Source organism: Centropristis striata, chromosome 20 (genome assembly GCF_030273125.1).
Source record: "Centropristis striata isolate RG_2023a ecotype Rhode Island chromosome 20, C.striata_1.0, whole genome shotgun sequence".
NCBI classification, from domain to species: domain Eukaryota; kingdom Metazoa; phylum Chordata; class Actinopteri; order Perciformes; family Serranidae; genus Centropristis; species Centropristis striata.
In genome coordinates this window covers 32,774,818-32,797,291 of record NC_081536.1, presented here as the reverse complement: position 1 = coordinate 32,797,291, position 22,474 = coordinate 32,774,818, and the positions used below count along the sequence as shown (strand labels likewise).

The 22,474-nt window shown below is 36.3% G+C and overlaps 1 protein-coding gene across 2 annotated transcripts; it reads right to left on the bottom strand.

The window, feature by feature from the left end:
* Positions 1-22,474, bottom strand: nfkb2 (nuclear factor of kappa light polypeptide gene enhancer in B-cells 2 (p49/p100)). Of its 2 annotated transcripts, none has more exons than XM_059359699.1 (24): positions 22,312-22,474; positions 20,694-20,770; positions 18,796-18,835; positions 17,318-17,387; positions 15,014-15,054; positions 13,456-13,554; positions 11,576-11,727; positions 10,947-11,059; positions 10,102-10,260; positions 8,748-8,852; positions 8,553-8,641; positions 6,712-6,850; positions 6,385-6,501; positions 5,630-5,884; positions 5,401-5,542; positions 5,168-5,282; positions 4,165-4,372; positions 3,067-3,236; positions 2,863-2,965; positions 2,559-2,731; positions 2,030-2,108; positions 1,763-1,932; positions 969-1,080; positions 1-766 (listed from the first exon to the last, which is right to left on the bottom strand). In XM_059359699.1, the coding sequence occupies exons 2-24, from the start codon at positions 20,708-20,710 to the stop codon at positions 684-686; spliced, it is 2,751 nt and encodes a 916-aa protein (XP_059215682.1). In that variant the 5' UTR covers positions 20,711-20,770; positions 22,312-22,474; the 3' UTR covers positions 1-683. The 2 variants fall into 2 exon arrangements, with proteins under 2 accessions (XP_059215682.1, XP_059215681.1); XM_059359698.1 differs by having other exon boundaries at positions 17,318-17,393; positions 22,312-22,473.

Below are 22,474 nucleotides of genomic sequence, written 5' to 3'. Positions count from 1 at the left end.
GACACCTCCAGCTGATCTTTAATCCAGAATTAAATGTTCAACAATCATTCATTAACAATCAGAGAAAAGTCCTGGAGCAGAACTTTAAGGAGTTTCAAGGCGAAATTCACGGACTCAGATCGTCCGTCAGACATTGAACACCTCACAGCCAAAAACTACATTTAATGAACAACAATACACGAAAACTAAATATAAATTAATAACAAAATGTAACCAGGTTGAAAACTGAACTTTGTTTTTAGTTTAAAACTTAAATTCATTTATTGAAATTTTTAGGGGGTAAAATTATCAAATTTTTTGGTTTGATGAAGAACCATCAGAGTCTCTGCGCACTAAAGAGTCCAGGTGGTTCCTGCAGAGTCCAGATGGTTCTGGCAGAGTCCAGATGGTTCCTGCAGAGTCCATGTGGTTCCTGCAGAGTTCAGATGGTTCCTCTAGAGTTCAGATGGTTCATGCAGAGTCCAAGTGGTTCCTGCAGAGTTCAGATGGTTCTGGCAGAGTCCAGATGGTTCCTGCAGAGTTCAGATATTTCCTGTATAGTCCAGATGGTTCCTCTAGAGTTCAGATGGTTCCTGCAGAGTCCATGTGGTTCCTGCAGTGTTCAGATGGTTCCTGCAGAGTTCAGGTGGTTCTGGCAGAGTTCAGATGGTTCCTATAGAGTCCAGGTTCCTGGAGAGTCCAAGTTACTGCAGGAACTGATTGGCCACAGGCGGTTCCTCCTCCTCTTCTTCCATTGGCTGGCTGCCGAAGCCGCTGTCGACCGCGTCTGATTGGACAGAAAACAACGAGGTGAGCGCGGCTGCAGCTGTCAATAAAAACTTTATTTCACTAAAGATCTGAATGTTTTTATTGGTGTTTCTTTCGTATTTTTAGCTTCACAGTTTGTGGGATGAGCAGAATAAGAAGTCCCACTTTGTTGTGAAACTTAAAAAGTTTGAACAGTTTAAATAGTCGAGTCGTCGAGTCACCTGTGCTGTGTTTGTCGTCTTGCAGCTCCGTGTTCCTCAGCAGGCGGACTCCTTCTGTCAGACCGAGAGACTGAAGAGCTTCAACCAGACCTTCAACTGGACCTCCACCCAGCTGCACACACACACACACACACACACACACACACTTTTATGTTAACAACACTTCGACCCATTTTCATCAAGTAAAATCTTTTAACTCATGTTTGAATCGTCAAAATGTTGATCAGTGTCAAAAAAACATTTAAAACTTTTTAGAATCTTAAACAATGTTTTAATCAACAAAGAGTTTCATGGGTGTTTTTTTTGTTGCTCTTTCTACATTCTCCTCTCTGTGTCCTCGTGTTTCACTGCAACATATCAAATCTATATAATCTATAAGTCCTGCAGCTCTGTGGAATCAGCACAATCAGAACAACTCAAACAGTCTTTGTGCAGAATAACAGTTAGAATGACAGAAATCAGAAAAAAGTTGAATTTCTCTGATAAATAAAAACATAATTTATATAGAAACACTTTTCCAAGTTGCCCACAAGTATCACAAATGTTGTAAAAAAACAGTTTTCTCCACATATTGAAGTGTTGTCATGTTCCCAGCCTCTCCTGTCCTCTCCTCTCTGCTCTGTGTAAACAGCCTCTCCTGTCCTCTCCTCTCTGCTCTGTGTAAACAGCCTCTCCTGTCCTCTCCTCTCTGCTCTGTGTAAACAGCCTCTCCTGTCCTCTCCTCTCTGCTCTGTGTAAACAGCCTCTCCTGTCCTCTCCTCTGAGCTCTGTGTAAACGGCCTCTGGTTGGTCACCTGGTAGTGCTGCAGCAGGTGGTGGCAGGGCGTGGGGCTGTCCAGGTAAAGGTGAGTCAGCGTCATCATGCCCAGCTTCTCCGCCAGCTTCTTCCAGGGGACGTCTCCCACACTGAGGACGTCCACCAGCCGGGACAACGTGTCCTCGTCCAGACCCGAACCCTCCGCCACTGCGGCACAAACACACGGCGCCGTTTCACCATTAAACACGTTTCAGACGAACGAAGGAAAAAATCTTTCCAGTAAAATAAATAAACAACAACAAACCTTCGCTGCTGCTGCTCGGCTTCAGCTTCTTACTGCTGCGACGACTCGACTTCGGACTCGAGTTCAACAGGTTCCTCACCTGAGGAGACAAGGAGACCAGGTGAGGACACAAGGAGAGGAGGTGAGGAGAGGAAGAGACGAGGTGAGGAGAGGAGGAGAGGAGACAAGGACAGGAGGGGAGGAGAGGAGACGAGAAGAGGAGGTGAGGAGAGGAGAGGGGGTGATGAGAGGAGACAAGAGGTGATGAGAGGAGACAAGGAGACAAGGCGAGGAGAGGAGAAGAGGTGAGGAGAGGAGACAAAGAAAGGAGGTGAGGAGACAAGGAGAGGAGAGGAGACAAGGAAAAGAGGTGAAGTGAGGAGAGGAGACAAGATGTGGAGGTGAGGAGACGAGATAAGAAGAGTAGGTGATGAAAGAAGGAGACAAGGAGAGGAGGTGAGAAGGAGTGGAAAGAAGGAAACGAGTTTGTCTGAAGTTCGAGTCTCTGGTCTTATTGTGCCCAGTGCTTTTATTGTGAAAGGACAGCTACCTTCTGGCACTTGGCGAGGTCGAGGGGGGTGTGGCCTCCTGCACGCCTCTTGCGAGGGTTGATTGGCTGCGAGGCGGTGTCCTGCTCTCTGATTGGTTCGTCTTCCTCGTCATCGGAGGAGGAGGAGGAGCTGAAGAAGAGCGGCTCGTCGTTCTCCACGTTTTTATCAGCACCTGAACAGGAAACAGCTTCTGATGTTTAGATTTTATATTCATATTTGTGTCTTTGCTGCAGTACTGTTGTTTACTTCTAAATAAATCTTTTTTTTTTTTACAGTTTATTGTGAAATAAACGGCGTGCTGACCTGCAGCGACGAGCATGGAGCAGAGGGTCGGCGAGCCGAGGCTGGACGCCAGGTGCAGCGGCGTGTTCCCTCCAAACGTGCACGCGTTCACGTCCGCCTTCAGCTGCAGAGAGAGTGAGTCACTGTGATGTCACTGTGATGTCACAGTGATGTCACAGGTGTACAGGTGTGTGTGTGTGTGTGTGTGTGTGTGTGTGTGTGTACCTCTGTGATGAGTGTGCAGGCGACCTTGAACAGGTTTTCCCTCACGGCCAGGTGCAGCGCCGTGTTTCCACTCTTCTGCTCAGGTGCGTTGATTTTGGCTCCGCCCTCCACCAGGAGGCGGAGACAACGCTCGCCGTCCCTCCTCACCGCCAGGTGGAGCGGGTGGAGACCTGAGACACACAGCTGCTACTTCAGTCTTTTGAGCTTCAGCGATTCATCACGTTTTCTATACTAGAAGGCATTTATCACCTTTTCTCCATTTAATGTTACACTAAAGGAAAAACTTTTCTGGTTTTCCCCATTCATGGGAACCTGAGAGGACATTTAATCACGTTTTCTCCATTTGGTTGAATCCTAAAGGGCTTTTTATCATGTTTTCTCCACCTGAAGGGCACAAGATTCTAGTGACTAGAATGTATTTTATTGTGTTTTCTCCATTTAATGGCACCCTAGAAGGCACTTTTTCTGGTTTTCTCCATTCATGGGAACACTAAAGGGCACTTCATCACACTTTCTCCATTTAGGGAAATCCTAGAAGCCACTTCATCATGTTTTCCATTTTATTCCCTTGAGTGCACTTCACTATGTTTTCTCCAGTTACAGGAACCCTAGAGGGAACTTTTTCTAGTTTTCTCAGTTTCGGGGAACCCTAGAAGACACTCTATTATGTTTATCCATTTAAATGAGTACACTTTACTGTTTTCTCCAGTTACGGGAACACGGCATTTCATCACGTTTTCTCCATTTAGTTAAATCCTAAATGGCTTTTTATCATGTTTTCTTCACCTGAAGGGCATTAGAAGGTATTTTATCATATTTTCTCCATTTAATGCGCCCTAGAAGGAACCTTTTCTAGTTAACTCCATTCATGGGAACACTAAAGGGAACTTCATCATGTTTTCTCCATTTGGGGGAATCCTAGAGTGCACTTTACTATGTGTTCTCTACTAAAACGACCCACTCGAGGGCATTTATTGAATTTACAGTAATTTTATATTGTAAGGAAAAATATTACAGTAATTGTAGAATATTTCCCACGGTTATTAGTAACAAGCATTAAGGTTATTAATAATAAGCAGGTTGGGGTTTTTTGCTCACCGTGGTAGTCCGGCGTGTTGACCAGGTGGGCGTGGCGTTCTCCCAGGTGAGCCAGCATGGGCCGCAGCGTGGCGTTGTCTCCGGCGAGCGCCGCCAGGTGGAGCGGACTGCGGCCGTCTCTGTCCAGCAGGCCGGGGTCGGCCCCCGCCCTCAGCAGCACCTCCACCACCTTCACCTGCCGCGTGATCACCGCCAGGTGGAGAGGAGTCTGCAGACAGACAATCAGTTTCATGTGTGAAGTGAAGCAGCAGTTAAAGCCGGTTCATGTGTTCAGATCATTCATTCATTCATTCTGGTAGATGATGACAAGCTGCTGATCTGTGTTCAGGCATATCCCAATATATTTAGACTCAATATCGATATACGATATATATCCAGATATTTTTATCGCAATGCGAGAGCAAATGTTCAGTCAAAGTCAAATATGACATGTCACAAGCAGTTTTATTGACACCGTTCATTTAAGTGAACATAAATACTGTATAACAGTGATTACAGTTCTGAAATAGATATATTTATATGAGAAAAGAATAACGAACATTACAAAATAACTAAATATGACAAACCCTAGTAAGGGCAGCATTTATATATAAAGAAAGAAAAATGTTTTAAACGATATCGATATATATGCGATATGGTCTTATTCCATATCACATTTAAAAACATATATCGATATATTGATATATGGCCCAGCCCTAGCTATAGGTTAGATTCCTGTCAGCTGCAGTCGTTTTACAGATTGATTAAAGTCGATCATGATGTGGAGAAAGCAAAGTTATCTGGAGTTCTCTGCTTCCTGTCTGACGTGCTGCTGAAACAGGAAACTTTACTGTCGTTTCACAGATTTATTAGTGTTGGGAGATCTGCCTGGATCTGGAGTTGACTTGTTAAAGGAAGTTAGCTGCTGCTACATTATTATGTTGAGAGATGAGTGAACTACCTGCTGAAGGTAAGCTCACTGCTGGAGGTGTTACTTGGATGAGTCGATATGATTGTTATCTACCTGTCGCAGGTGGTTGGCTGTGCTGAGGATGTGTTGCTGCTGGCTGCTGAGCAGAGTGTGGATCAGCTGCTGGATCACTCCGGTCTGCTGATGGATGATGGCCAGGTGCAAAGGACTGTGGGAAATAAAAACATCAATCATCTTTCAGACTTGTTTGTCTTGTTAATGTTGATCCTCCTGTCGTGGTGTTGTCTCCACCTGCTCGAAGTTATAAAAACGAGGTAAAAGCTCACGTGTCTCCGTTGCCGTCCTGGACGCCACAGAGGTGTCTCTGAAGTGCCAGGAGGACTCGGGCGTCCCCGGTGCTGCAGTACTGCAGCAGGGCGGCGGCAGTCTGTCTGGCGCTCTGAGAGGCTCGGCTCTGGAGAGCAGCAGCTGCAAACAACAGCAGATCAAATATTCACATGACAGAAACAGCGTCACATCGTCAGCGAAGAGTAAGACCAGGATCTGGTTTCTTACCAATCTGAAACAGCTGCTGCTGTAGTGGTGAGCCAGTCTGTCCTCCTGTCTGTCCTCCTGTCTGTCCTCCAGTCTGTCCTCCAGTCTGTCCTCCAGTCTGTCCTCCTGTAACCTCTGTCTGAGGGGCGGAGCCTGACATCTGAGCCCCTCCCCCTCCGCTGAAGCCTGTGAAGCCTCCTGTGAAGAACACTCCTCCTGTTCCTCCTCCTCCTCCTCCTCCTCCGCCTCCATTCATCTGCTGGTTGAACTGGAATCCTGCAGAATAAAAAAGGATGAAAACCAGTTTGTCACGCAGGACTTCAGATATATATACAATATATACTATGACTTGTTTTAGGACACACTATGACTTGTTTTAGGACATGCTATGACTTGTTTTAGGACACACTATGACTTGTTTTAGGACACACTATGACTTGTTTTAAGACACACTATGACTTGTTTTAGGACACACTATGACTTGTTTTAGGACACACTATGACTGACTTGTTTTACGACACACTATGACTTGTTTTAGGACATGCTATGACTTGTTTTAGGACAGGCTGTACTTTGACTTGTGTTAGGACACATTATGACTTGTTTTAGTACACACTATGACTTGTTTTCGGACATGTTATACTATGACTTTTTATGAAATCTAAACCCAGGCAATAATCCTAAAATTCTAATCCTAAATTTCTTTGTAAAATGATATTTCACCTGAGAAGTTTGTGTTCACTGTAAATGTACAATATTTAGAATAATATCTGTACCTGCTCCTCCTCCTCCGAATCCCCCAGCTCCTCCTCCTCTCCCTCCTCCTCCTGCTCCTCTCCAGGGTTCATAGTGCGGCAGCGGCTTCTGTTTCTTCCTCAGCACCTCCTCTTTGTCTGTCAGTGGTGAGAGGGAAGATCGTGACATTTAAAAGTGGGAAGACAAGTTGTTTTCTTTCCTTCGTGTTCTGGTTCTGTTGAAACGAGTCGGCGAGGACTGAAACTCGGTGCACGCCAAACGTTTCCACGGAGGGAAATCCCAAAACTGAGACCTTAGAGCCCAGAAACCTCCGGCTGCTCCTGTCGGTGTGTGTGGGGGTTTCTCACCTTGGACCTGTGGGATGTAGGTGAACTGTTTGGGGTCACTGCTGTCGCCGGCCTTCTTCCTCTTCAGCTGCAGGAAGACGGTGACGGGCCGCTCGATCTCTGCGCTGTGATAGGGCGGCGTTTTGAACACGATGGCGTACTGAGAGAGAGAGAGAGAGAGAGAGAGACTCAGAGCAGGGCTCACTTTACCTGCAGGGAATCTACATTAGGACGCAGAAAGACTCGTTAAGACTTGTTTTAGGACACACTATGACTTGTTTTAGGAAACATTAAGACTTGTTTTAGGACACACTATGACTTGTTTTAGGTCACACTATGACTTGTTTTAGGAAACATTAAGACTTGTTTTAGGTCACACTATGACTTGTTTTAGGTCACATTCTGACTTGTTTTAGGTCACACTATGACTTGTTTAGGACACATTCTGACTTGTTTAGGACACATTCTGACTTGTTTTAGGTCACACTATGACTTGTTTAGGACACATTCTGACTTGTTTAGGACACATTCTGACTTGCTTTAGGACACACTATGACTTGTTTAAGACACATTCTGACTTGTTTAGGACACATTCTGACTTGTTTAGGACACACTATGACTTGTTTAGGACACATTCTGACTTGTTTAGGACACATTCTGACTTGTTTTAGGTCACACTATGACTTGTTTTAGGTCACACTATGACTTGTTTTAGGAAACATTAAGACTTGTTTTAGGACACACTATGACTTGTTTAGGACACATTCTGACTTGTTTAGGACACATTCTGACTTGTTTTAGGTCACACTATGACTTGTTTTAGGACACACTATGACTTGTTTTAGGAAACATTAAGACTTGTTTTAGGACACACTATGACTTGTTTTAGGTCACACTATGACTTGTTTTAGGTCACATTCTGACTTGTTTTAGGTCACACTATGACTTGTTTAGGACACATTCTGACTTGTTTAGGACACATTCTGACTTGCTTTAGGACACACTATGACTTGTTTAAGACACATTCTGACTTGTTTAGGACACATTCTGACTTGTTTAGGACACACTATGACTTGTTTAGGACACATTCTGACTTGTTTAGGACACATTCTGACTTGTTTTAGGTCACACTATGACTTGTTTTAGGTCACACTATGACTTGTTTCAGGACACACTATGACTTGTTTTTGGTCCAATTAATGGACATCATCTCCACAATAAAGTATATCTAAAAAAAAGTAAATTCATACATGTGATAGTATATTTGTCATTATGTTTTTTATTTAGTTATTATTATATATTATTATTATATTCTTTTATTTATTCATGTTGCAGAGTTTGTTCTCCATTGGTTTCTGTGCAACAGAAGCCTGATGATAACGGCTTTTATTATTTTTGGAAAATGACGCTTCACAATAAATAAAAAAAATACATTCAAATTCAAAATTTTTGCAAAATAAATAAGTTTCAGCTTCTTTTGTTCCTGATTCTCTGTCTGACTTTAGAGACAAAATGAACAAATAAAACATGATTTGAAGCTTTCATTTCAGGAAGAGCAACAATAATAATAACCTTCTGTGGAACAAAAGTTTGTTTTGTATGATATCTCTGTGTGTGTGTGTGTGTGTGTGTGTGTGTGTGTTTGTGTGTGTGTGTGTGTGTGTGTGTGTGTGTGTGTGTGTGTGTAGACAGTTTGAAGGAATTCCCCTCGCTGAGCTCAGACAGAAGAGGAGCTGCTGTTTTTCTTTGTTCTCTCGTGGTTTCACAACATCCATCACTTCCTCCATGTAACTGACACAGTGTGTGTGTGTGTGTGACTCATACACACACACACACACACACACACACTCTCAGACGTGTACCTGTTTGTGAACGTCTGTGGGGGAGAAGTCCCCAAACGCCTCCCAGCCTCCGTCGTCTTCCTCCTCGTAGAACCGGATCTCGATGTCGTCTGCAGCACAGATGCATGATGGGACATTTAATAATAATAACAAACAGCTGTTGTTATTAATAATAATAATAATAATAAATATTTAACTTCAGCTATGTGTTTTCACCTTTCTGGACTTTGTCACAGAGCAGGAAGATCTCGTCTCCTCCGAGCACCGAGCCGCACGTTTTATCCATCCGAGAGATCTTCAGGTTGGAGGCGTTCGGGGACTCTGTCAGAAACGGGACGTTAGAGTTTCAGGATTGTTTTCTGGTCGTTTTTTATAATTAATTATTATCAATGAATCTGTTGTGTATATTATTTACAAAAGCATCTCAAAGGTATTTTTTTTATATATTTATAATTGTATATCTATATTATTTATTAATTTATGCACTTCTGCTATATATTAAATTTACTTTTATTAATGTATTAATATATTAAGATTTATTTGCATTTTTTAAAACTTTTTTTATTTATTTGTTTATGATTAAAACTTTTATTTACGTTTTTTATTTACTGTCACTCAAAGTTATTAATTGATTTATTGATTTATTTAAATGTAGTATTTGTGTTTATATCAGGGGTCTCAAACTCAAATTACCTGGAGGCCGTTGGAGGCAGTATCAAAATGACCAAAAAAAGACACAAAATTACTAAAAAAAAAGACAAAATGACCAAAAAAAACACAAAATGACCAAAAAAAGACACAAGATGACTGAAAAAAACAATAAATTACTTAAAAAAGACACAAAATGACAGAAAAAAGACAAAATTATTTTTTTTTAAAAGACAAAACTACTAAAAAAAGACACAAAATGACCAAAAAAGGACACAAAATGACAGAAAAAAGACACAAAATGACAGAAAAGACACAAAATTATAAAAAAAAAGACAAAATGACTAAAAAAAAGAGACACTAAATTACTGAAAAAACACAAAATGACCAAAAAAAGACAAAATGACTGAAAAAAACACTTAATTATTTAAGAAAAGACACAAAATGACAAAAAAAAAAGACACAAAATGATTGAAAAAAACACTAAATTACTTAAAAAAGACACAAAATTACCAAAAAAAGACACAAAATTACCAAAAAAAAGTAATTAAAAGGACCTTCCACACACAACACGGTAAAGTGCCATTCATATAAAACTCACATTAAACTTTCATATCAAGGTGGGGGCCACGATTGGCCCGCGGGCCGCGAGTTTGAGAGCCCTGATTTATATGAATATAAATACGAATAAATAAATGACTTATAATATTGAATATAATGTACACATATTGTTAATTAACGGTTAATGAAAGTGTAAAAACGTGTCTCTTCATGTATTAATTCTATTGATGAATGTGTTTATACATGTACTATTTATAATAATTCATTGAAAGTGACACCATAATGTCTTGAATCTATGTATTTCTGTATTTGTGTATATAATAAAGTAATTATTCTATGTATTTGTGTATTAGAGACTGACTGCTGTCGTAGATGGGGTTGGAGACGACGGGCTTCAGGCCCCTGGTGAATCCTCCGTTACTGTCCTGCAGGAACGCTGTGAACTTGAGCCGGACGATGTTCAGGTCCATCACCTTACCCAGCTCCTTCGCCTCCTTCAGGATCGAGTTCTCCTCCGAGTCTGAAGAACCACAAAGGCACAAAGTCTCACAGAGGAACTCAAAGCTTTGTTCCAGCCTAATGTTTACTGTCACATGGTGTTTTTTATAAAGCTCGGAGAATAGTTCTTCATAAAAAGTAATAAAAGTCATATTATAGTATGTTGTTCAGATATGACTTTGGACTTCCCATAATAATAGTGTTGTTCTGTGATTTATGGCCATATTATGCTCTAATATGTATCAACAGACTATAATTGACCCATTTTTATCAATTTTAAAATTGACAATTGACAAAAATGTACATACTGTACTATGACTTTTTTCTCTTTGTCCAATTTTTTGAGATCCCATAATATGGTGTTTTTCTGTCATGTACAGTCAAACTATACAACGAATAAAATTTGACCATTTTTATAAAAAATCGACATACTATATGTCGTATGTATACTATGTATGACTATTTCTCTTTGTCCAATTTTTGGACATCCCATAAATGGTGTTTTTCTGTCATTTATGGTCAAACTATGCAACTAATATGTATCAACAGACTAAAATAAAGTAATTTTTAAGCATTTTAAAATTTGACCATTTTTGACAAAAATCAACATGCTATAGTTTGACTGTTGTCCAAAATTGTGGGTAAAAAAATTCATACTAAGTCGTTCAAAAGGCCGTGTGGTGTGTAAAGTGCTCCAGGTGTGTTTACCTGTCAGGTGGCAGTGAGCTCCTTTCTGTCTCTTCCTCTCGTCTCTCAGTCTGCGGCTCAGGACCTCCATCACTCCTTTCTTGGTCACGTGGAGGATCCCCAGGTTACTGAACCTACAGGAAGTGACATCAAAATAATAATAATTCAGTAAACTTCATCATTATTATTATTACTATCCATTTAGTTTGTATCACTGTACTTTAAGAATATGAAGAATAATTTATTTTGAGTAAAAATCTGAACTTGTGAAAGTTGTTAAGTGACAACAGAGAAAGTGACATAAAGCTGCAGAACTAGATTTTATATATTTATATATGTATATATATATATATATATATATATATTTGTCACATCACTGTGAACATAAATGATGAGTCATTTCTCTAATTGATGTTTGATGTTTGAATGTGTCATATTTCCTGTTTTTAGTGTCATATAATAAAAACTTTTCAGCGCGTTATTATTGTTGTGAATTAATTTCCTTTTTATTACATTGTGTCTTCTCTTATCTTCTGTGCAATAAAATATGATAAAACACATTTTATTATAAATGATGTGTTTCCTGAAGCTGAATGGGAAAATTCCTGTGTGTGTGTGTGTGTGTGTGTGTGTGTGTGTGTGTTACTGACGAGGCGGTGAGGTCGTTGGGTCCTACGTCCAGGGTGCAGGTCCCGCTCTCGGTGCAGTGGCGTCCCACCAGGCTGTGGGCGTGGACACGTGGAGGGTCGGAGTGCGTCACCAGCTGGACCTCCACCCGGGCGTGACCCACGTAGTTATTAATCTGAGCACAGAACACAAACGGCAACTGTAACGTAACTGTAATTGTAACTATAACTGTAAATGTAACTGTAACGGAAACTAACTATAACTGCAACGGTATCAGTAACTGTAATGGTATCTGTAACTGTAATGGTAACTGTAACGGTAACTGTAACGGTAAATGTAACGGTTACTGTAACTGTAACTATAACTGTAACGGTATCTGTAACTGTAATGGTATCTGTAACTGTAATGGTAACTGTAACTATAACTGTAACGGTTACTGTAACTGTAACTATAACTGTAACGGTATCTGTAACTGTAATGGTAACTGTAACGGTAACTGTAACTATAACTGCAATGGTATCAGTAACTGTAATGGTATCTGTAACTGTAATGGTAACTGTAACGGTAACTGTAATGGTAACTGTACCTATAACTGTAACGGTATCAGTAACTGTAATGGTATCTGTAACTGTAATGGTAACTGTAACGGTAACTGTAGCGGTTACTGTAACTGTAACTATAACTGTAACGGTATCTGTAACTGTAATGGTAACTGTAACGGTAACTGTAACTATAACTGTAACTGTATCAGTAACTGTAACGGTAACTGTAACTATAACTGCAACGGTATCAGTAACTGTAATGGTATCTGTAACTGTAATGGTATCTGTAACTGTAATGGTAACTGTAACGGTAACTGTAACGGTATCAGTAACTGTAATGGTATCTGTAACTGTAATGGTAACTGTAACGGTAACTGTAACTATAACTGTAACGGTATCAGTAGCTGTAATGGTATCTGTAACTGTAACGGTATCTGTAACTGTAATGGTAACTGTAACGGTTACTGTAACTGTAACTATAACTGTAACGGTATCTGTAACTGTAATGGTAACTGTAACGGTAACTGTAACTTTAACTACAACTATAAAAGTAACGGTAACTGTAACTGTTATGTAACGGGAACATAACTGTAACGGTAACTGTAATTGTAGCGTAACTGTGACTGTAACTGAAACTCTCACTGTAACTTTAACTTTATTAATCTGCTGATTTGTTTCTACATTAGTCGACTTAATTGACTTTAATGGAAATTAATGAAGTTAGTGACACAAACCTCAACATTATTATTAATACATACAAATTTAATACAAACTAATAAAAAATTATTAACAATAAAAATATTTTTAAATAAATTAAAACTTTAAATAAATAAATATAAATATTTATATAAAAATCTAAATATTAAAAAATAAATCAATAATGACTAAATAAGCATAAATAAATTAAAATTATTTTTAAAATAGCATATTATTGACATAATTCAAAAGGAAATCAGCAAATCTGGATTTCATTTTATGATTCCAGATTTGCTGCTTTCTTCTTCTTCTTATTGTTGTTTTTATTTTATATTATTTTTATTCTGGTTCAACCATGTAAAACATTTTAGTATGGTCATTAATATTATTGTCATTATTATTATAATAACAACAACAACAATTATAATAATAATGATAATATCCTTATAATTCCATTTATTTTTTTATTATTGTATTTTAAGAATATCAATAAGAATTTATTTTTGCTGGACTTTAATAAATTGTTGGAGTTTAATTTTTCCCTAAAGATAAAGTGACATGAAAACATTTCTCCACAAAGCTGACTTATAGCTTTTCTATATATAATAATATATGTCATATCTATAATAATATATTGACACATTGCGCTGCGTTGAGTCACTCACTTTGACAGTCGGGTAAGTTCTCCGGTTCTTCTCGCTGGAGGCCCCTGGGAGCCCCCCGTGGGACGGGCCCTCACACTCATAACGGAAACGAAAGCCCCTCTGGGAAAACACACACACATACACACAGTTTACACTCTGCAGCTCGGACTTTTATTTTGAAATAGTTGAAGTTTCTTTGGAGGAAAAGAAAAAAACTTTTATTTCCTGTTTTTGTGTTTAATTTTTAAACTGAAATTGATCGTAGTTTAACCCTGTGGAACATTTGTTGAACTGTTTTGAAAAGGGCTGTTTAAATAAAGTGTGTGTGTCACTGTGTGTGTGTGTGTGTGTGTGTGTCATGTGTGTACATCCAGTGATTGTGTAAGTCTGGTTCTTCTTCTTCTGATTTGCATGCAGTCACATGACCAGCAGCAGAAACTCCCTGACTTCCTGCAGCAGCTTATAAACTCATAAACTCATCGAGTCACAGAATCTGTCCCATGTTGTTGATGTTGTGCGACTGTTGGGAAAACCCTGGAGGACACTGTTCCCGTAACGTGTGTGTGTGTGTGTGTGTGTGTGTGTGTGTGTGTTAAAGGTTGACACACCTTTTGTTCTGCTTGATAACCCAAACACACAGCAGATAAGTGTTTGGCTCCCTGTTTCTTTATACATATAACTGTATTAAAAATATTATATATTATACATATTTATTCACATATTAACTTAATAAACATGATAACAATAAATGTGTTAAATAGGTAAAGAAATCCTCTGAATCCAAATCACTTAACACTCTAGGTGTAATACTTTATGCATATTATTATTATTATTATCATTATTTATTTTATTATAAATTTCCCCTCATGGATCATTCATGTTTTTTTATCTTTTGGGAAATCTGGCCTCATGTTGTATTCTGATCTGAACTGTTCTCACTTTAAAAGTTTAATTTACAGGATTTATAAACTAAGTAATGAAACATGTTGGTGAAAACCTGCCCTCGAGTTCAACAACATGTCAGAAACTACAAAACTACAAAAGAACTACAAAATATAAGGAAATTGTTCAATCTGCAAGTTTAGAACAAATTTGACTGAATGAATCAATAAGGTATCATCTGCAAAGAAGAAGACTTTTTAATGAATAAATGTTGTAAATATCAGAGGACCTTGTGTTGATCCCTGTGGGACGCCTTTATAAAGCAAACATTTTAATGTGTTCTGTTGATTTTTAGCTGCTAAAAACTAAAGAAGTAAAAGCCAACAATTACAGAACAAATGTACACATTCACATTTGTTCTGTAATTATTATATGTTATTATATTTTATTTTGTTATATTAATGCTGTTTTTGCTTTTTATTATTATGTTTTGTTGTATTTACTGTTTTCCTTTAATAGATGCTTTGCTTCTTATATTTTATTATATATACTGTGTCTTTTTATATTGATAAATAAGTGTTCTTTAATATCTTTGTGTTATGTTTGATTATTAAATGTCTTATATTTACTTTAAAGCCGACAATGTAAATGAATGCGTCCGTTTGTCCCACAGACAGGAAGTGACATGTTGTCTCACCTGTTTGGGTTCCTCGATGATCTGGATGTACGGACCGTGAGCTGAAACACAAAGTAAACGTTAAAACGCTGATGACATGAACAGAAATGATCGACAGGACGGACAGTCAGACGGTCAAGAAGGACTTTCCCCTCAGAGAGTTCTGGGGTTCCTCCGGTCCTTCACCGTTTGTGATTCCTGTAATAGGTCCTGTCCCCGAGAACTTTCAACAGAGTTCCTTTAGAGAACAGACAGATCAGGGGGACGAGCCCTTTGTCTCTAAAAAAGACCCTAAAATACTTTACAGCCATGAAGATAAAGTTCTAGAAAGGCCTGTGGACTGGGCAGGGGTTTTGAGAAGAACAAAAAAGGTTCTTGAAAGAGAGAATCTCTTCTAACGTAAGTAAACAGGTTCAGACGCAGAATGCAGATTCTTCAAATTAAGGGTCTGGACTTTATAAAAGTAGGGTTCTTAGAAGTATAGAAAGGTTCCTCCGGGTCTGAAACTGCTGAAGTCTCACTTTTTTAAGGTAAAAACAAACAAACAAACAAACAAACAGGTTCTACGTGAAGCCTAAATGCAACTTTTGGTTAAACGTTCTAACACAGAGTTCTTGAAAGGCTGCGTCGATCAAACTTCAAAGCCTGAAAATCAAGTTTCTACAAACTAAAGAGTTCACAGTAAAGTTCCATAATTTTCTGAAGGACTTTTCCTTTGAGGAGTTTCTGGAGTTTGTCGATCATCTTTACATTCCAGCTGAGGGTTCAGGTGTTTCTGTAACTTCTCTACTGAAGACTCTAAAATACTTTACAGCCCTCAAGATAAAGTTCTGAAAGACCCGAGGAGTGGACAAAGGTTTTGAGGTTCTTGGAAGAGGGACCCTCTTTTAAAGTCAGTCAGTAACTGGTACATAGGAGCAATTGAAGGCCTGGACTCTTCCGGTTGAGTTCTTTATTTGGGTTCATAGAAGTATAAAAAGGTTCCTCCGGTCCGGAAACGGCTGAAGTCTCACAAAGAAAGAGGTTCTACAGAGCAGATTTTGGTCTCCTGTCCTAACAGAGTTCTTGAAAGTCTGCATCCTTTAAATATCAAGTTTGTCCAAACCAGAGATTTTCCAGTTCTGTAATTTCTTGGTGCCAAAAAAATGTTTCAGAGAGACGAGGTTCTTAGAAGTATCAAAAGTTCCGTCCAGATTGAAAGTCTCACAAACGTAAAGGTTCTACAGTACAACGTCTTGAAAGAGTTCTTGAAAGTTTCGGTCCAACGAATGTCACAGTGTGAACCTCAACTGTGTCCAAACCAGAGATTTTTAAATGTTCTCAGTAAAGTTCCACAGTTCTTCCAGATGAAGGTTCTGGTGTTTCTTGGTGCCAATAAAAGGTTCCAGAGAGTCGAGGTTGTAATGTTCCTGCAGGTTTGAAACTTCTGTCGATGCTGCTGAATCTCATAAAATGTTTAATTCCAGAGAAAACAGCTTCTTGTTCTTCATTAGAAATCATTACGAACGGTTCTGAATATAAACTGGACATTTGGTCTAAAATAAGAAATATTAAATTAAATGTTGTTGTGAAGCTTTTAGAGAAGAAGGGATGTATAAAGAGTATAAAGAGTATAAAAACTATAAAGAGTATCAGGAATATAAACAGTATTTAGTATAAAGACTATAAAGAATATAAAGAGTATAAAGGGTATAAAGAGTATCAAGAGTATAAAGTCAGTATAAAGACTATAAAGAATATAAAGAGTATAAAGACTATAAAGAATATAAAGAGTATCAAGAGTATAAAGACTATAAAGAATATAAATAATATAAAGAGTATCAAGAGCATAAAGAGTATAAAGACTATAAAGAGTATAAATAATATAAAGAGTATCAAGAGTATAAAGTCCGTATAAAGAGAATAAAGACTATAAAGAGTATAAATAATATAAAGAGTATCAAGAGTATCAAGAGTATAAAGTCCGTAAAAAGAGTGTAAAGAGTATAAAGTCCGTATAAAGAGTATAAAGTCTGTATAAAGAGAATAAAGACTATAAAGAGTATAAATAATATAGAGTATCAAGAGTATAAAGTCCGTATAAAGAGTATAAAGACTATAAAGCGTATAAATAATATAAAGAGTATCAAGAGTATCAAGAGTATAAAGTCCGTAAAAAGAGTATAAAGAGTATAAAGTCCGTATAAAGAGTATAAAGAGTATCAAGAGTATCAAGAGTATAAAGTCCGTAAAAAGAGTATAAAGAGTATAAAGTCCGTATAAAGAGTATAAAGAGTATAAAGAGTATCAATAATATAAAGAGTATCAAGAGTATAAAGTGCATACCTGTCTCGGGGAAGGACGGCTCGGTCTTTATGTCCACTGGAGGAATATAATCGTACTGCATCAGATTCATCTGCAGCTGAAACAAAACATTCATCAGTTTAACATATTCAATATTTATTATTGCTTGTTATAAAGTATTTCATTTGATTATATTTTATCTCTTTTTATATTTACTATAAAATGTTTCATGGATATTTGTTCTTCCTTATTTTATTTTTTATTATATTTAATTTTATTATATATATGTTTTATATTTACTTTTTTTTACTGTTTTTCTTTAATGGATTTTTTGTTTCTTATATTTTATTAGTATTTTATAATATTTGTATGGGTCTTTATATTTATTATTTAATGTCTTTCCTGAATTGTTTTTTTCTTACTTTGTATATTTAATTATTACATTTTATTTTATATTTACTATTTGCTGTTTTCCTTTAATAGATTTTATGCTGCTTATATTTTATTGAAATGTTTAATTTTATCGTATTTAACATGTGCTTATATTTAATATTCACTATTTTTCTTTAATGAATACTTCCAGAGAAAACAATAAACATGTTAAATCTTTACTGGGTAAAAACAGTTTTTTTATTTTTATTTAATTTAATCAATCATCACTTATTAAAACTGAAAGTCATTATGTTAATTATTTCTTCCGAAACTTGATGGAAAGTTTCAAAACCTGAAAATCTTTTGGACTTTTTGTCAAATTAACATGAAGACAAAACACAACATAATATTAGTCATATTGTTCTTAATTTACATTTTTCCACACAGAGAGAAACCTGAAACATTTTCATCCTCAGCTTTGTTTTATTGTTATAATCATTTAATTTATGTGCCAAGTTTCTCTAAATAAAGTTTAAATAATAAAACAAAGCATCAGTTTCTCTGAAGCTGATAAACACGAAAAATTTAAGTTTATTAAAGGAATGTTGAAGTTCAGATTCAGAAAAAGAAGCTCAAAGTTCCCACTCTAAGCTCGACCTTGAAGTAACCAATAATTATTTATCAATATTTTTCAGCTTTTTGTTTTCAGTTTTTTTAACTGAAAAACTCAGCAATTAAAAAATGATTTAATACCATTTTTTTTAAATTAATTTCATTATAATGTAAACTGGAAATTAATCAAAAATCATATATTTCTTAAAAACAATTTTCATTATTATTATTATTATTATTATTATTATTATTATTATTATTATTATCATTATTATTATTGATTTATTTATTTCATTGTAATGTAATCTGAAAAAATCAGCAATCATAATTCACAATATTTTTTTTAAATACATTGCACTGAAATAAAAAGCCAGAGAGTAAAACATAAAAAAAAAGAGCTTCAGATAATTAAACTTACATTCAACATATTTTCAATGTAAACAATAATTTATATATTTGGTAGAAAATCTGTTTTACAAACTTATAATACTAATAATACTAATAATTATAATAATAAAAATAAGGTAGAGACTCACGTCGTTTTCGTAGACGTTGATGTACTGAGCTTCAGACATCCTGCAGCACACACACACACACACACACACACACACACAGAGTCAGTCAGAGGTTTAAAACTGAAGGAGTCCCTTTAAATCCATCGACTGAACAACTGAAGTCCTGACACGAACAAACAAACAATCAAACAAACAAACAGCAGAAAGAAAGAAAAACGCTGCAGCAGTTTCACTTTCACAGGACGAGAGATAGAGAGAGAATAAGAGAGAGGGAGAGAGAGAGAGAGAGAGAGAGAGCCTCGAACACAACACGCCCCCCCCTCCCCCTCCTGTTTTCAGTCACTTCCTGGAAGTGGCGAGTTGAGGAAAACCCCCAGAATTCCAGCTCTGAGGGGGGCGGAGCTACAGCTGGTGATGTCACTCTGCTGCAGCAGCTCATAATGTCACACACTGAATAATATCATAAAATAATAAACAATAAAATTAAAATTAATACATAAATGAATAATAGGTAATACACACTGGATAATATTATAAAATAATAAAGAATAAACTAAAAATAAATACATAAATAAATAAATAAATAAATAATAGATAATACACACTGAATAATATTATAAAATATTAGAGAATATAATAAAAAAATACATTCATAAATAATAGATAATACACACTGGATAATATAATAAAATTAAAAGAATAAAATAAAAATAAATAAATAATAGATAATACACACTGGATAATATAATTACATTAAAAGAATAAAAAATAATAATAATAATAATAATAGATAATACAAACTGGATAATATAATAAAATAATAACATGTGAAGCTGATAACTGTTATTATTATTATTATTATTAAGACGGGTTTTAAACACAGAAACAAATCATGTTTTTCTGCAGAAAATAATTACTGAATAAATATTTAAGTATCTCATGTTTAATGTAAATTTAATCTGGTTTTGTGCAGTTTTGTGTTTTATCACTAAACTGCATCAGATAAACTGTGATTTGAACGTGAAGTTTAACTGTTTTAGTTTAATTTAAAGTGAATAAAAAAAGGCTCAGAGCTGCTGCAGCGTGTCACTTCCTGTCTGACTCAGAGCTGCCGCAGGGACGGCCCCCCCGAGCTCAGCGGCCAATCAGGAGGCAGCTCATTAACATAAAGGCGAGCAGAGAAAACCCGAGGGGAAGTTCAGTCGGGTTTTTCTGAGAGAAACACTGAGGTGATTTTATATCATGTTTCTGTGAAATGTGTTTTATTTTCCCCCAAACTGCTTCAAACACTTTTTATATTTATGATAAACAGAAACAAACATAAAACCATCAGAGCTCAAAGAGACAAAAGAGGAAATAAAAAAAAAAAACTTTAAAGATTCACCAGAAATCCAGTTTAATGTAAAAAATAAACACAGTTATAATAATCATATATAAGTTGAATTTCTCTGAAAAATTACTTTTAAGAATTGAAATAAAATGGAATTTATATATAAACACTTTTTCCGAGAGCCCACAAGTGTCCTGAATGTTTTAAAAACAGTTTTGTATGTTTTATCGTTGGAGAATGAACTTTCCGACGGTCCTTGAATGGATCATCAATTACTAAAGTTTCTGGTATAAAAAGTGACCAAAACTTGTGTTAAAATGTTGATATTTGTGTCAGAATCTCTCACAAAGCAGAGAGGAGAGGACAGGAGAGGCTGTTTACACAGAGCAGAGAGGAGAGGACGGGAGAGGCTGTTTACACAGAGCTGAGGGGAGAGGACAGGAGAGGCTGTTTACACAGAGCTGAGAGGAGAGGACAGGAGAGGCTGGAAAAGGAAGAAGTGTTTATATATAAATTCTGTTTTAATTTATCAGAGAAATTAAACTTGATGATTTCTGTTTTGTCGGGCTAAAGAATAAATGAAACGTACCTGAGAGCTCCCGCCATGACTCACAGATGATGATGATGATGATGATGATGATGAAGCTCCTGCAGGATTTTTTCTTCCTGCAGATTCAGAATCAGGAGTTAATCAGATGGAGTCATTTCTAAATACATCAGTGGGAATTTCCACTCCTCCTCCTCCTCCTCCTCTTCTTCTTCTGGGGACAATCCTCACTCTCCACACTGAACAAACAACAAACAGCTGCTTCTCTTAAAGGAACAGTCACACATTTATCAGGGATTAGCCTAGCTTAGCACAAAGACGGGTTCATGTGCTGTCAGAATAAATAATCAGAAAAATGAGTCACGTAAACATTCCCTTAAAGTCAGAACGAATCTAAAAAGTCCAAAAGTTTCAAACGCGACATTTAACAGAAAAACACGACCAACAGATTAAAAGAAAGTCTTCAGAAACAAACTGCAGCGGTTTAATTTTTTATTTTTTTAAATATATATTTCACAAATAAGGTTGTTGTTTTTTCTTTCTACTGCAAAAAAATAATTTAAATTTATTCAGCTGTTTAAATATTCAGAATAAACAGTAATACAACTTTAAAATGTACCAATAATCAGAGTTTATTTATGATTCGCTTTGATTTTACAAACTATTATTATTAAAATTATTATTATTATTATTATTTGGAGTTTAAAGCAACATTTAGTTTTTAAATTTACTTTGAAATTTGCAGATGTTTCTGTTACAAATAAAGAAGTAAGTTACAATAAAAAAAATTATATATGTAAATTAATAAATTAATGTTCAGTCAGTTATCTGATCAAGCTGCAGCATTATTTAATATTTGTTTAAATAAATAAAGGTTTTTTTTCTTTCTGCAGCAAAAAAACACATTTTAAAAAATTCATTAAACTGATTATACATTTAAAATAAATGTTAATAAAGCTTTGAAATGGACCAGTGAGTTTCATTAAAGTCTCAGTTTAAATAAACTAAAAAAAGACAAATTTATATTTTCAGTTTAAAGCAGCTTTGAGGTTTTTTTTCTTCTGTCTGTTCAGGATCAAATTTACTGTAAAAGCTTCAGATTTTATTTCACATGTCAGTAGAAAACCCTGCAGAGAGAATTTAATAAATAATATTATGTAATAACTCTTTAAATTAAAAACAGGCAGTGAATTACTGTGTGTCAGTAATTTTCCTCTCAAGTTGCGCAATCTGATCAAACTGCAGCGGTTTTATTTTTCATTTTATTTAATATTTGTTTCATAATTGATGTTAATTGTTTTTCTCTCTGCAGCAAAAACACATTTTTAAAAATTAATTCTGCTGATTAAATATTCAAAATAAACAGAAATAAACATCAATAATCAGCGGTTCACTTTAATGTCGGAGGTCGATTTAAAGGACAAAAAACGTGAAATAAAAATTTAAATTTTCTGTTTAAAGAAACTTTCTTTTTTTCTCGTTTTTACTATAAAAGTTTTAAAGTCACTTTTCAGTTTGACGTGAAAACTTCCAGCTCTGATCTCTGTCTGAGAGTCTGCAGCCGATCGAGTTACCGATCGGTTGTTAACAGTTAATAACGATTAATAACAGTTATCGATCAGTTATCGAACAGGAATAAAGAGATTAAAGTCGCTTTTACCTGCAGTCTGTCTCTCTGTCCCCGAAAACTCCAAACTGACGAACTGAACCGAAGTCAGAGAGAAAAACAGCTGCAACACACCTGGGCACACTTCCGCTCTGCGCTTTTCAAAATAAAATAAAAATAAAATAATAAAAAAAGATCAACATGTATTAGTTTCAGT

Coding starts and splice junctions, on each gene's coding strand:
- nfkb2 (XM_059359698.1), bottom strand. Junction 15,055..17,317: donor GCCGTCCTTCCCCGAGACAG/GTATGCACTTTA, acceptor TTTGTGTTTCAG/CTCACGGTCCGTACATCCAG. Junction 3,237..4,164: donor CAACACGCCGGACTACCACG/GTGAGCAAAAAA, acceptor TGTGTGTCTCAG/GTCTCCACCCGCTCCACCTG.